The 14,778-nt window shown below is 66.4% G+C and overlaps 2 protein-coding genes across 3 annotated transcripts in view; one reads left to right on the plus strand and one right to left on the minus strand.

Annotated features, from left to right (window-relative positions):
* The window catches only part of RXRA (retinoid X receptor alpha), a 100,579-nt gene that overhangs the window by 13,594 nt on the left and 72,207 nt on the right, over positions 1 to 14,778 (plus strand). The window lies entirely within an intron of this gene.
* On the minus strand, positions 12,066 to 13,706 carry LOC123645801 (translation initiation factor IF-2-like). Its single transcript, XM_045562289.1, has 2 exons — positions 13,617 to 13,706; positions 12,066 to 13,083 (listed from the first exon to the last, which is right to left on the minus strand). The coding sequence occupies exons 1-2, from the start codon at positions 13,703 to 13,705 to the stop codon at positions 12,690 to 12,692; spliced, it is 483 nt and encodes a 160-aa protein (XP_045418245.1). The 5' UTR covers position 13,706; the 3' UTR covers positions 12,066 to 12,689.

Here is a 14,778-nt window from a genome sequence, read left to right on the forward strand (position 1 = left end):
GTGTCCACATGTGAGCCTGTGTCTGGGCGCATCCGCATTCGCATGTGTCTCTCTGTGCACGTGTGAGCCTGTGTGCTTGTGTCCTAGTGTGAGCGCGTGTCTCCCCATGCCTGTGTGTTCCTGTGTGCACTCCTGTGTCCCGCATCTGCTGCCACCAGCACTCGCAAGCCCAGGTTTGACATTGGCCGCTGGCCCTGCAGCCCGGCGGCCTTGGCTAGCTGAGGGGTGGGGTCCAGGCCGAGCGACATCATGGGGTGCGGGCATGCCTGGTTCGAGGGAAGGTCACGCAGTCGGGGCGGATGGCGCTAGGGAAGCAGCGGGGGCCGGAGTGGGCAGGGTCCCCAGACTGTGAGGTGTGCGCAGAGCTGGGGTTTTCTCCTGAGGACACGGGAACGGGCTGCCATAGAGGGCTGACAGCAGACTGGGCTGTCGTGGGGAGGGTGGTTTGGGGCACCCCGGTGATGCCTCTCTTCCCTGGGGTGGCATGGGGGCCATGCACGTAGGGTGGGTTACAGGGACCGGGGGCCAGTGAGGCTCACACTTGGGATGGTCCTGCCGTCCCAGGCCTGGCTGGCGGCACTGACTCCCCACCCGCCGTGCTCAGCCTCCTGGTCAGCAGGCGCCCCGGGCGGCCTCTGCCAGTCATGGCTCACCCAGGTGGACAGACCCCACGCTGCCAGGATGGGAGGCGACTTGGATGCGTGGGCTGTGGCCCGCACGGCCCTCCCTTGCCCTCTGGCTGGGCCGTCTCGGCCCCGGGAGCCTGCCTTCAGTGGAATTCTGTGCTCTGGGAGGATGGCCCCTCCGATCCTAAAGCCAGGGCCAGTCATGTACACTTGAGTGTGAACGAGCTGGTGTGACCCGGAGAGGACTGACAGGAAGGACAGGAAGGAAGGCTTCCTCTGATTGTTAGGGGAGGAAGTCGAGGTCTCAGCGCCGCACGGCTGGGCGCCGGGAGCCGGGCTCTCTCTGACTCTAGTACCCCCCGACAGCCCACCCTGAGGGCCCTGGGGGGCAGGAAAGGTGGTGGCTGGAGCCACGAGCTGGCACGGTGCTGCACGCTCCCCCCTCCCCCCTCCACACCCGGGGAAGTGGGCTCTGCACCCCTGTTGCTGAAGGGGAGGCCGAGGCACGGGTGGGGGCTCTGCTCCTTGCCCGAGGTCACATGGCTCATTAGCGGAAGAGCCGGGATTCGAACCCAGGTTCTCAGGACTCCTCGTTGAAACTCCTCCAGCCCAGGTCCCGGTGCGAGGTTCAAGTCCTGGCGGCAGCTGTGGGTGGTGGGGACGCTCCCTGTGTGGGAGGGACCTGGAGCCGAGCCCGCCTTCTGGCTGGGGAGGTGCCTTGTTTCCTACACAAACAACCAAGGCTGGCTGGAGCCATTTTATTTTTATTCCCTATTTTTACTTCCCCGTTGGCTCTTTTTAGCAGCTCTGGGTTAGATGGGCCCGCCCTTCAGTCTCCACGTGGCTTCCTGGCAGGGGCCTAGGGCCTCGGAGGGTCGAGCGCATGCATGACCTGAGGGGCTCAGTAGCTTGGCTGGCATATACCTGGTGACGGGGAGCTCACTCCCTGTCACGTAATCGTGCAGGGGGGCCTCTTCCCATCCTTGGGGACCAGCATGGGGAGCGGGTGGTGGCAGAGGCATGCCTTGGTGTGTGCCTCAGTCTCCTTACACCCTCCTCTGGTTCTCGCTGGAGGTCGAGGTTCGGGTGGTATACGCCTTGGGTGGGGTGGGCCGTGGACGCTGGCAGAGTGCAGGGAGGGCGGGGCTGGGCTCTTTCAGGCCACATCCTCCTCCGCTGGCCCTGGTCCTGCCTGCTGAGGGGTCCGCTGTGCTGTGGGGTCTGTGAAGCCCACCCCAGGGTGGGGGTTATCAGAGTACATGGCCAGCTGGGGCCTGCCTGGGTGGGCACTGCTGGCAGCAGGCGACATGGAGACCCCAGACTGGGGGGCGTCTCCCTTAGGGCTCTCTGCTGGGCCACTGGTGGGTAGGGGGTCCTGACCCAGGAGACCAGGCTGGAGAAAGCCCCAGGCCCACCGTGGCTCCCAGACCTGAGCAGGGGTCAGGACAGGGTTTGGGTCGAGGAGTGGCAAGCCACAGTTCAGGGAGGGCCCTGTGCCAGCCTGTGACAAGCCCACTACCCTCCGCAAGTGCTGGGGAGGGGTTGCCCCGTTCACGAGTAAGGCCCGGGCTCAGAGAGGCTGAGCGGATCGCACAGCTGTGGCAGTGTGGGGACCAGTCCCGTGCCTGTCTCCTGTGCTTTGCCGGCAAGGAGACCGAGGTGTAGAGAGCTGGGGCCCCGCAGGTGGCCGGGCCAGGAGCCCACACCCGGGACGTTGCAGTGCTGCGCCTTTCGGCTCCGGCACTGTGACCCTGAAGCGGGGCTGTGGGCCTGAGCAGGGGGGGCTGCAGGGTTGGAGGAGAAGGCCCCTACGGTTGCTGCGGGGCGCCTGGTGTGGCCCCCAGGGCTGAGGAGGCTGGCGTGGGCAGCCCGGCGGTGCCCAGGCCCAGCTGGTGGGCCGGGAAGGCCCTGGCCGCTCAGCAGAGTGGACCCCACAGTGGAGGAACCTGCCCAGCCTCCCCGCGGCCGGCCCTGCCCTGGCTGGCTCAGCCTGCCGAGCGCAGCGGTGGCCCTTCCCTCCCGGCACGGGGGCTGTGGGCGGTGGGGCCGTGGAGGTGCCCGGGATTGTCGGGTAATCCTTTGATTAGAGGCCAGGAAACCGAATCCTGCTGCCGGAGGGGGGCACCTCCTCCTTAGGGAGGCCCCAGCAGATTATGGGATTTCCACCAGCCCTGCCTCTGGGAGGTGTCTTGGGCAGAAGGCATTTGGCCTGTGGGAGGTCAGGACGGGGTTCCTGCCTTGGAGCCTGGGGAGCCATCTGTGGGCCACAGTTCAGGTCCCCTCCCAGCCCTTCCAAGCTGTGTGACCTGGGGCAGAATGTCGCCCTCTCTGAGCCTGACTTTCTCATCTATGAAGTGAGCCGATGGCACTGGCTCAGAAGCGGTCCTGAGCGTTCACTGAAGTAGGGCCTGCCCTTCAGCTCTTGCCCAGGAGCAGGGAAGAGCAGTGGCTGGGGGCCCCTCTGAACCTTAGTGTCTTTGTCAGAGGGGTGGGGAGTTGAGTTTCTTCCTCTGGGTCCCTGGGGGGCTCGTGAAGGGTTGCTGTCAGCATCCTGTGGCGTCTGGAGTGGGGGCCGCAGGGCACACAAGGAGGGTTCTGCCTCCTGGGAAGAATGATTCCTTGGGAAGGGTGGTTTTGGGGGCAGCTAGGTCCAGAGCCATCTTGGGGGCCAGAAATCTCAGTGCCGGAAGCGAGGCCGGTCACCGGGTGCAGTCTTGACGTGGACTTTGGGGGTCAAGTCCCCTGTCGTGTCACCACCTTGCTCAGTGGCCAGAGGAGGGACGTGTGTCCAGCTTGGTGGGCTCCGTCATGGGCCCCAGCCTCAGGGGACCAGCTGCGCGTCCCCAGCCAAGCGTGGCACTGGGCCAAGTGAGGCTGCGACTCCGCGTTGCCGTCCTTTGGCAAGGAGGATCTTTCGTAACTGTGGGAAAGGGCGCTTCCTCCCCGCGTGGGGCGGGGCAGGGGCCTGGTCAGCAGATGGGGTGTCCCCTGGCGTCCTCTCCCCCTTGGGCCCGTCGCCGGCCAGCATGGCCCCACTGAGGTGGGGGTGGGCACGGCCCCCTCCCCCACAGGCGGTAGCGACCCCCTCGTGGGGAAGCTGGCTGTGCTGAGGTCCCTGGCGCTGTGTCCAGCCCGGTATAGCCACACCTCTGAGCCGTTGCGCACGCTGTTCCCTCTGCCTGGTGTGCTTGCCGCCCCCGCCCTTCTCCTCCCCTTGAAGATGGCCCCAGGGATCTGGCCTGCTGGACAAGGCCCCCCAGCTGTCCTGGGCCTCAGTTTCCCCAGCCCCTGCTAGCACTGACATGTGAGCGCCAGCCAGACCGCAGGCTGTGAGCCAGCCCCGCTCCCACCCAGGGACGAAGTAAGCAGCTTGGGGTCTGGCCTGGCATTCAGTAGAGACTTTCGGGGCTCAGCTTCCTGCTCGCTGGCGGAAGGGGCTGAGATTGGGGTCCCGCCCTTGTGCTCCTGACTCAGCAGCCGCAGAGTGGGGGAAACCGGAGGTTTCTCCACAAAAACCCCAACGCTGGGCACCCGCCCAAGGCCCAGATTCCTCTTATGAAGGTGGAAGCAGAGCTCTTGGTTCCTGCCTCTTGGGGCTCCCAGCAGGAGGTCGAGGACAGGCTGGATCCCAGGCTGTGGGCTCCTGGGCCCTCCCCACCCCCTGGGGACTGTGCTTCTCCCCTGCACACAACCCTCTGTGGCTCCCCAGTGCCCGCAGGCTCCTCACTGCCACTGGCCCTGGGTGCCCCTCAGTCATTGAGCCAGGCCTGCTCTGATTCCAGGTCCCCACGATGCTCCTTTACCAGCCAACTGCCCACTCCGACAGATAGCTGCCTGTATGCCGCCTCCTCCAGGAAGCTCTCAGTGGTTAGGTCCCCTCCGCCCTCCATGGGCATTGCCTTCTGTCCTGTCATGCTGGTGGTAGTGACAGACACAGCCTTGGTACCTGGTGTGGCCCCAGCACAATTAGGCGGTGGATGCCGAGCTGGGGAGAGGGGCAGGTCACCCACCTGGGAGGCTCTGCCTCTTGGGCCTGTGGGCCTTGAGGGGTCAGAATCACGAGGCGCCTGAGCTGCAGTGTGGGCTGGGGGGTCCTCTGCCCCCCAAGGCTCCAGCTGTTTCGCATTTCCAGGCCGGTGAGCAGGACGGCTCTTCTGCCGGACCTGGCGGTTGAGGAAGCGGACGTGGGCGTGCTCCAGAGGCCGGTGCCGGCCGCGCAGCAGTGCTGGGCCTCGGTGTCCCCTCCCCACGCACGTGGGGATGAGGGCTGCCCCCTGGCGTGGGAGCTGATGTTGGCGCGGCCCGAGGCCACGCCCAGCGCTGCGGAGGGCGCGGTGCTAGGTGCTCGTGAAGTGGGACTGCTGGAAAGGGGGCGAACCTGTGGCCAAAGCCGTGATGGGTCTTGGTGTCCCTTGGGCAGTCGGTGGGGGGCTGCCGGCTTGGCTCACTGTGCTCGGGCCCCACCCTGGGGCTGGCGTGAGGCGGCTGGAGGGGGTTTGGGCTTTGGGGTTGGAGGAGCCTCGGTCCCTGGCCTTGGTGGCCCCCCCAGGCCCGGGGACAGGATGGGGGTCTGCCGGGAGTGCCAGTCGCTCTGGCAGTGTGGGTCCGGCCAGCCTCTCCCGCCACCACCTGCGGCCTGCCGGGGTCCTCCTCGGGCGTTTATGCCGCATGGGCCTGAGCAGCTGGGCTGTGCCAGGCAGCGCAGGGCAGGAGGGGATGGTGGGGCTGGGGTCCACGGTGCCACTGCCCCCACTGTCAGTTCGTCATGCATGGCGAGCAAGTGAGCAGTAATGTTTTGACTCTGACCCTGCTGGCTTGTGACCACATGGGTCAGCTCCCGGCACAGGTGAGCCCGGAGCGTGCTCCAGGTGGGACAGTTGCGTGCTGCGTGTGGATGCCCCCGCTGCGGGGAGCTCGCCCCGACTCCCCAAGTGGACGGCCCGTCCCATGGCCGAGCTTCCTGGTGTGTGTGCGTCTCACAGCACCCACGTAGGGACCGCATGGGAGTCAGGACAGCAGCGTCAGTGGCTTCTAGGGTGTGGGTGACAGCCCAGAGTGATGTGATGTCCGGGACCACACAGTGCTGGCTCGTCCTCGAGCCCCCGACCTGGTCAGGCCTCTCCAGTCCCTCCGGTTCTGCGTGGTCTCTGGGGAGGAGTCCAGCCGGGCCCTGGCACTTGTCCCTGCCCCCGCCCCTCCCCCACTCACTGGGACCAGCTGTGCTGGTCAATCTGCTTCCCGTTGCTAGAACATTCCCAGTGCCTCCCTGTCGCGGCTTTGCACATGCTGCTCCCTCCCCCGAATGCGCTTCCGTGGATCTTCCGTGGCTGCAGCCCCCAGGCCTTGCTTGGACGTCAGCTCCAGGGCCGCCCGGCTGCGGTGGCCTCGTCCCCTCCGGGCGGGGTGGGCAGCTCAGCCTGCTCGTTCCTTCTGAGGACTCAGCCCGTCCTGCTCCAGGCCACGGCTTGTGGGCTCTTGCCCGTCCCCGACTGGGGCCTGGCCTCGGGGACTGTGGGTGCCCAGGGGCCGTGGGACCTGCCCCGGATCCTGGCGTCGCCCAGGCTTGGGCGTAAGTGGGCAAAAGAAGCGTGTGTCTGGGCGTCATGGGTGGACGCACCCAGGGGCCGAGCCCTCATTTTGGGGGTCTGCGCCCTCACCGCCTTCTCCTGCTTGTAACCTTGTGGCATCTGAAGTCCAGGGCGGGGAAGGTGCTGCCCTTGGGGAGGGGCCTCCCGGAGGCCCCAGGTACTGGGGAGGCCGAGTCGGGACAGCGTGGGGCGAAGGAGGTGACAGCTGGGCCTGGCCGCAACCCGCCAGCGCCTGACCGGTCCTGCGTTACGGAGGGGAGAGCCAGGGCCCGGGGACAGCCTCGCCTGACTCAAGGCCGCGCAGGGGGCGGGTTGGGGAGGCGCTGCCCCCCGGCCACCCGTCCTGGCCGGAGCCTGGCGTGGCTGCGGTGGGGTGGGAGCCTCCGCGCTCAGCCTCGGACGGCCCGGGGCAGCGTGTGGAGAGCCGGCAGAGAAAGGGTTAAAGAGCTGAGGGAAGTAATAATGTTTCTAATTTTCCTGTGTGATTTAATAAAAATGTAAATCGCTGGGTGGCCAACTTGCCCCGCCGTGGTGCTGGCCGAGATTAATTGCGGGCGCTCGTGGTCAGCCTGCCTTTGTCTCCGTGCCCCCAGCGGAGCGCGGCCCGCCTGCCCCAGAGGCCGGACACCAAGGGGCGGACGTCGCGCCGGATGGGGGGGCCGCAGCATCTGGGCATCTGCCGAGGAGCAGGGGGCCCTCCCCTGACCGCCGCACCTCCTGCGCCTGGGGAGCATGGGGACCGGGCTGGGCTGGCCAGGGGCCTGCACTGAGGGTCAGGTTGCAGGTACGTGGGGGAGTCCTTGGCAAGCGGCCAGGGAAAGCCTTCCTGGGCAGCAGTGAAGGTAAGGTCATAGGTGAGAAGGCGTAGCCGGGCACTGGTGTGGAGGCAGGGCCTCCCAGGCTGAGGGGTGGCACGTGCAAAGGGCCTGTGGCAGAGATTCTCTCTGTGGGGGCATTGCAGCGCTGGTGTTGGAGTCTGGCAGCAAGGTAGGGACAGAGGTTGGACTGCTGGGCAGCAGAGCAAGATGGGGCACTGCTGGGGTGCTGGGCCTGCCTGTCCTAACAGCGAGGGCAGCCTTTGGAGGCTGCAGCGGGGAGCGAGGGTTCTGGCTGTGCAGTGTGGCAGGTCTGGGGCGGGGGTGGAGTCTGAGCCTGTGGGGAGGGGCAGTGGCTGTGCGGGTGGGAGAGCTGGTGGGTCTGGCGGTGGTTGAAGCCACAGCCGCCAGGCCTGGGTTGGGGGCTCGGGGTGACCATGGTGCTTGGGCCGGCATGGTGGGGCCATTGGTGGGGTCACAGGCGCGGAGGGTGTGGAGGGTGCTGGGCTGGGCAGTTAGGCTGTGGTGCTGTGCAGGCCACTTGGAGGCTGGCAGAGCAGGGCTGTGGATGCCAGGGTCTGGGGGAGACCCGGAGCCTCCCAGGCGGCGGAACTCCTGGGTGCATCCTAGATGCAGCGTTTTGGCAGCAGGAGTAGGGGTTTGCGAGTGAGGACAGAACAGTGTTTGCTGGCGTGGCGGGCATCAGCGTCCTGTTGTGATGGGCTTCAGAGTGCAGGGCAGCAAGTGCCAGGTGCGGAGACTCGAGCTCGGGTGTCTGGGAGGGTCCCTGCAGCCCGTTGCTGCCCTAGAACTTCCTGAAGGCCTGGGTAGGCCACTTGTGTCTGTGGCAGATTCGAGGCTGGTGGTGGGCAGACGCTGACCTGATCTCGGGGGACGCAGGTGGCCGACACGTGGGTTCAGTCTTGGCCGAGTTCAGCCAGGCCCAAACAGCCACCCATTGTCCGGCTGAGGTGGGGGGCTGGTTCCTGCCCGGTGCATCCTGGCCTATGCCCTGTCCTCAGGGTCCAGGGCTCGGTGGCACCTGCCCATCCATCTGCTGTCAGAGGCATCGGATGCCCACTGGGTGCCGGCCAGCCTCGTGTGGTGCAGGATTCGGTGGTCGGAAGACTCGGCATGCCTTCCCAAACACCCGGCCTCCGCAGCCTTGGGGACTGGTCCACACTGGCCTCCAGACCGTGGCAGGGTCTCTTTGGGCTCCAGCTCTGCACCACCTGAGTGGAAGGTGTGGTGTCGTGCCAGTGTGGGGGATAGGCACCGGGGAGACCCAGCTCTGTCACCTGCAGCACAGGGCGGGCCCTTGCCATGGGGGCTGCTGCCGCCCCAGGAAGGGGCCTGTGCCCTGGACTCATTGCGAGCTGAGGGGGCTTTCGAGTGCCGCCCGCCCCACGAGGGCCCGCGTGGAGGCTCTCCCAGGAGAGGGGTCTGGCTGGGCCTGCAGACCCCAGCTCCCTGCCCCAGCCAGGCGCAGAGCCCCCGCCTCACACATGTCGGTTGTGGGGAGCCCTGTTTGCGCTGGGTGCCCGCATCGTTGGTGGCCCTGCTGGGGGCAGCTTGGGCAGCAGGCACCTTGGCTGGGGTGGGTGGCTTGGCGGGGTTTGGTGGCAGAGAGGCGTCCTCAAGGAGCAGGGGGGAGGGGACAGGGACGGGCTGGCATCCTGGCACCGACAAGCCTGGCTGTGGAGTGAGTGAGGGGAGAGGGGAACCGCTGGGCCCCAGAAGCTCGTGGCGTGCCAGAGCGTGGGGTGTCTCAGAGCTGGGGCCAGGCAGGGAGCCTCCCCAGGTGGCCACACGTGCACATGACGTTGGGGACCTGTGGGCCTGCCCGCTTGTCTCATGAGATTTGGGGACTTGACTCCCACCTGGCTGCCTGCGCCCCTGGAAGCGCAGCTCTGTGTACATGAGCGCCGGCGCCATGGCTGCCCCTGGGCAGCGTCCCCCACCCAGGAGGCTGCCCACGGTGGGAGCCACGTGGACGGCATGCACCGTCTCGTCCTGCCATTCCCACCTTTCTCTTCTCCTGGCTGGGCCAGCTCGGGGCCGCAGCTCATGCCTGGAGGTCCCCAGGCACCGCTGGGTCCCTTTCCCTGAGCCCTGGACCCGACTCACGCCTCTGTCTTGGGCACTTGCCGGCCCAGGCCCAGGAAGAGCGGACCCTGCAGATGGCCGGGCGGCTGCGTCTGCCCCTCGATACCGGGAGCCGCTCTGCCAGCGGTGACTGTGATTAAACCGTCTGTCCAGGCCCAGCTGGGCAGCTGGTCAGTGTCAGGCTCCCAGGGCAGGATGCGTGGAAGCCACCAGGGGAGGAAGGGGACAGGCGCTGCTCTTGGGGTGGCACTGCAGGGTGGCCTGTTGAACACATCATTGGCGTTGCTCCCTGACCCCTTGCCAGCTGCGGCTCTGGGAGGCCCGTTGCCCTTCCGAGCCTCAGTTTCCTCATCTGTCCAGGGAGGCTGTGCTCTGGTTTCTGGCCAGTGTCTTTCTCCTGGGCACAGTGGGCACCCGGCGGAAGCCACGTGAAGGGTCATTCCAGCCCCGTGTGCTGTGTGCCTGTGCCCTGCTCACCTAGGCGTGCGTGGGGCATCGGGCACCTGTGTGTGGGGCCGCCTGGCCCAGCCCCCATCCCGCTGCGCGAGAGACCCGCCCGCACCAGGGAGCTGTTTCACGTGGGACATTTCTTTCTTTAGAGGCAGCGGCGGGTGGGCCGGGGCTCCGCTCTGCCCTCCTGTTGCTGCTGTCCCGGGGCGCGTGGGGGCGTGTGTGCCCTGGGGCCTGAGCTGGGTCCTGGCATTGGCCTGGGCCAGCGCCTCCCTCCTGCTGTGTCCTCAGCGCCAGTGCCTCGGCTGCGTGGGGGCGCAGTGAGCTGGTGCCTGGCAGTGCTGGCTGCATCTGTCACCGAGGCTGAGTGTCACCCACCCTCGAGGGCCTGCCCCTGTGCTTTGGTGAGGGTGGGCAGAGCTGCCTCTTTGCCTGCCTCAGTGTCCCCTCCTGTGCATAGGGACACCCTGCTCAGACCCCACGTGCAGGGTGTGGCCTGGAAGAGTGAGTACCTGGTCATGAGGAAACGCTGGCATCGGGGGCTGGGCCCTCCATTGCTCAGGAAATTACAGCACGCGAGGCCTGTTCTCCTGTCTGGGTCGGACTTGGGGCTGGGGTGTGGACACATGGTAGGACTGGGCCCAGGAGGCCGGCGGGAAGGCATGGGGGCCTTGGGCCAGCCCTGGCCCTGTGGGCCAAAGCATCCTCCTCAGGGAAGGTGCAGTTGGGGCCACCCACGGGGGTGGACAGCCGCAGAGGGGCGGGAAGAGCAGTGACCCTGGGCCCTGCAGGGCTGGCTGTGGGCAGCCCACCGCAGCCCGGCCCACACAGGCTCGGTTCCTCCAGACTGCCTGGTCCTGGCACCCACGCTCGGTGTCTGCCCGGCTCAGGGAGCCCCAAGAGGGCAGGGATCCGACACCTCGGGAAACGTAATCCCCTCCCTGGCCTTGAATATTTCATCAGCAGATTAAAAATTGAAGCTGAACTGTCCTTCCCCTCTGGGCGGTGGAGGAGGGGTGCCAGCTCCATTTCAGGCCGGTTTGAGTATTTTTCTTGATAATGGAGCCGTGTCAATTACAAAATGATATTGCTGGTTAAAATGCCGTTCTGCGGCCCTCTTTAATTAAGGCCGAGATGTAATAACCAATCTGCTGCCACGAACGAGTTTTTAACCATCACAGTGAGAGCGGAATGACGAGAAGGGGGCTTGTCGGGGCGGGCGTGTGGGGGCCTCGGGGGAGTTCGAGGCTGCGCGGCGGCTGCAGCCCTGCCTGGGCGTGGGGGGTGTTGGGTTGGGTGGGAGGCTCTGTTCTGTGTGTGTGCATGTGTGCGTGTGTGCGTGCCGTGTTGGGACGTTGCGGGGGGGGGGTGGTTGGGGGAGCCTGGGTCTCTAAGGTCCGGCTTCCGGGCGGCCCCATGGGAGGAGCCGGTTGCACAGGCCGCTGGAGGCAGGTCCCGAAGGATGTGCAGGGCTTGGGTGCGGTGAGGGGAGGGTGTTCTGGACGCAGGGCAAGGGCGGGACAGTGGCCAGGAGCTGCTGTGGACCGTGGGCTGCCAGGCTGTGCTGTGTGCCTGGCAAGACAGGGGAGGGGCAAGCTGATGCTGCCCCCGGACTCCCGGCAGCCTGGACTTGGATGATGCGTGGAAAACCCCAGGGAGGGTGCATGGGGTGGGGCGGGGACCAGGGACATGGTGGTGTCTGGCCAGGTCTGAAGGGCAGGAATGGGCTGCCCCAGGGACCCGGAGGAGGGGCCCACGCCTTCCCTGCTGGGGGGCAGGGGCCCCGCTCTAGCCCTCACATGGGCGGCGTGGGGCCTGGCAGGGCTGGCCTGTCCTCCCTGTCGTGCCCCTGCCCAGCTGCGGGCAGCAGTGGCTGCCTGCCAACGCGGCAAACCGTGCAGAGATAAGTGTCTGGACCACCCGGTGTCCAGCTGCAGTCCTGCTTGGGCACTGGCCCTTGTTTTCCTTTCCTGGAGTGCTGGCAGGGCTCGGGGCAGCAGGGAAACAGAGTCAGGGAAACAGAGTCAGGCTCGCCCAGGGCTGATGAGTGGAGTGAGTGCAGGGCCAGTGAGGCCCCTGCTCCCTGCCTCTGGGGTGCGCATGGGAGCTGAGTGGCAGGAGCACTTTGGTGGCATCGGCTCTTTTTCCCACCCTCCTCCGTCCGGGTCTTTTCTTGGCTTCTCCCTCCCAGGTGCCCAGGGGCGCCCAGGCCTGGCTGGGCTGCAGCCCTGTTGACGCCCTCGCGCCTCCTGCGTCTGGGCGGCCTCTGGAGGTGCGGGCAGTGGGCGTGCGCAGCCCCGGTGCCCTCTCAGCACCTGCAGAGTTGGGGTGCAGGGTCCCCCTCTGGCAGTGGGAGGAGGGGCTCGAGCCGCTGGCGTGGCTGGGCTGGCCAGGCCTGTAGCTGGGGGTCCTGGCACATGAGGAAAAGGCCGAAGTTTTACTTTTGAAACAAGAGCAAACACAGACTGAATGGGCCCAGCTGGGGAGGAGGCTGTTTATTTTCTTAAGTGGATGTGGAGGGCTGCAGGCGTCCTGCTCGTGAACGCCCCTGGAGGCGGAATCGCTGCTGGAGGGAGGATGCGGTGGCCAGGCCGTGTGTGCAGCCTGCAGCCTGCGCGTCCCCGCGTGTCCAGCCGGACCCCAGGCCCTCCCCCGGGCTGTCGGCAGGAGGGCTGAGGCGCCCTCAGCGCGGGGATGCCGGGCCTCGGGAGAGCAGGTCTGGGGGGCCGTCTTGGATGCCACTGTGACGTGTGTTCCTGCCCTCTCCTTGGTGGTGCGTGTTGAGCGCAAAAACTATCTGCATTTGGGGAAGGTATTCCTGGGGTGCTGGGAGCGCGTGAGCTGGGGGCACCTGTGTCTGTCCACTGGGGACTGTTGGGGCCCAGGGCTCCTGGGAGGGCGTGGACACACGACGGGGCCCTCGTCCACCAGCCCCCAGGTGGGAAGGCTGAGAGCACGCCCATCCTGACCGCCTGGCGAGGAAGGGTGGGCGGTGGATTGGTGATGTCTGCGGGGAGCGCTGCGGGGCAGTCGTGCTGTGCCTGCCGTGGAGTCCCCATCCTGGCTCTGCAGCCACCCGCGGTGAATCTAATGCTGCTCATGTACTAAGACTTAAGGAGCAAGGCTGTGCCTGTTTTCGTCATAACTTGCACAGAATTTGGGGCCAGCCGCAGGCTCTCCTGGATGCTCCTCCTTGGACAGCCTTGGCATGAGCAGGCCCGAGTGTGGCTTTGTGGCAGTGTGGGTGAACCGGCAGCTGGAGATGGCCTCGAGTGGCCCTGCGTGCCTGTCAGCATCACCCCGGGACCAGGCGCGGCCCAGCCCGGCCGTGGGCTGGCCTGCAGCGTCGGCGGTGCCTGGCCACTGGGTTTCTGACGGCTCTCGGGGCGATTCTCACTTGCCACCAGGGTGATCCCTGCGGGCTCAGGTCTCCCAGGCCGGGCCGCCAAAGCTGTTCTCCCTGCAGCTCCACTGTTGGCTGTAGTGGGTTGGCCTTGCCTGTGAGATTTAAATCCTGAGAAGTTCTTTGGTTGCTCAGAGTCCCGGGTCTGGGTCAGACCTCCCCCCATCTCAGGCCTCTGCACTCCTCAGGGCATGACCGTGCGAGTCCCACCTACCCGTGCACACCGACGTCCCGGGAACAAGTGCCCACAGGCCTTCTGGGCTTGAGTGGGCTTGGCGTGGGGACTCAGAGGCCATGGAGCGTCTCTATTGGGAGTCAGGGAGCCTGCCCTGGAGTTCTGGGGTGTCTGGGCCAGAGGGGCTCCCGGGAGACCGTGTGACTGTGATTCCAGTTACCCGTCTCTCCACCCACTTGGCTGTTGGGGTTCAGGGCGGGGCTCAGGCTGGGCCACCCCATCCCTGCAGGCAGGAGCCTGGCAACCCCGAGTCGTCCTGTGTGCCCGGCTCCCCCTGCCCCTCCGTCGTGGGCACCAACCCAGGTCATGAGGGCAGGGGGCACGCTGTGGGGGGGGTTGTTGGTTGTTGAGACTTCTCTGTCTCCATCTTCCTCCCCCAAGGTCCCTCCTCACCTGTAGGAAATGCAGGCCCAGGTGTCCCGGGTCTGTGCTGTGGCCCCAGGTCTCTGAGCAGAACCTGGTGGGCGAGGGTCGGGGGGCATCTCTGCCCTGGGCCCCCTGCAGGCCAGGGGCGCTGTCAACTGATTGGTGGACAATAAAAACCAGCCTGAGCTCCAGTCACTCCTCCCTGCCTCAGTTTCCCGATCTGCCTCTCTCTCTGACAGGCTGGGAGGGTGCAAAGGGATGAAGCCAGAGAGTGCTCACCTGGCACTCAGCCTGCGCTGGGAACTGCCCCGTGTCGTTTTGGTCTTTTCTTGCTGGGGCTTCACTCCTTGGGTGGGAGGGAGAGGCCCAGGCCCAGAATCACAAGGGCAGCAGGGCCCGAAGGGCGGGGGGCGGCTGGCCACAGACGAGAGGTTTACAAAGCTGCCCTCTGTGGCCAGGCTGAGGACCCAGGGGCTGGGGTGTTGCCTGCACCCCCACACCCCTCCTCCAGCGCTGGAGACTGGAATGGCGAGTCCCTGCTGCATGGGAGGCAGGTAGGGGCCCGCCCGCCCATCCTGCAGCCTGCTGGGGAATTCCTCCTCCTGGGCCTCTGCCCTGGAGGCTGCCCTGTCCCAGGGGAGCAGAGGCCTGAGGTGCAGGGTCTGCTCCCTGGTGTCAGGCAAGCCCCGGGGAGGGCAGCCTCGGGGGCGGGGACAGCTGCTTGCACTCTGACCACCAGGCCCCAACTCTCCTGCAGAGTGGCCGCGTGGGAGCCCTGCCGTGGAGCCTGTCTGAGGCCGAGCCTCCTTTCCCTGGCGACCTGGAAAAGCATGAATGCTAAGGGCAAGTTTCTTTCCCTCCTGCCCCTGCTGGGCGGGGCAGAGCAGGCCTGGTGGGGGCCTTCTGGGGAAGGTGCCCTTCCCTCGCCTGGCTTCCCAGCCCCGTGGGGAGGGGACTGTCAGGCTCTCGTGGGTGGCCCTCACTGGGAGAGCTCTGGGGCCTTGGACCAGCCCTTAACCAACTAGAGCCTTGGTCTTCTCTTTAGTAAAATGGGGAGAAGAGTCCCTGCCTTGGGTTTGTGTAAGGCGGAGAGTCACTGTCTGGCTCACACCAGGCACTCGTACCACATGGCCGTGGCCTTGGGCTGGGGTCTGAGTGCCAGCTGGGCTGGGAGCAGGGAGCCGCACCA

The sequence above is a fragment of the Lemur catta genome, chromosome 10 (assembly GCF_020740605.2).
Source record: "Lemur catta isolate mLemCat1 chromosome 10, mLemCat1.pri, whole genome shotgun sequence".
Lineage (NCBI taxonomy): Eukaryota > Metazoa > Chordata > Mammalia > Primates > Lemuridae > Lemur > Lemur catta.

What these genes read in the sequence shown, in the direction of transcription:
- LOC123645801 (XM_045562289.1), bottom strand. Translation starts at nt 13,705, where the DNA reads ATGCCCCCCGACCCTCGCCCACCAGGTTCTGCTCAGAGACCTGGGGCC. An exon ending in TGGGCCTGCATTTCCTACAG is followed by an intron (nt 13,084 to 13,616) that starts GTGAGGAGGGAC and finishes TAAATCTCACAG; the next exon opens with GCAAGGCCAACCCACTACAG.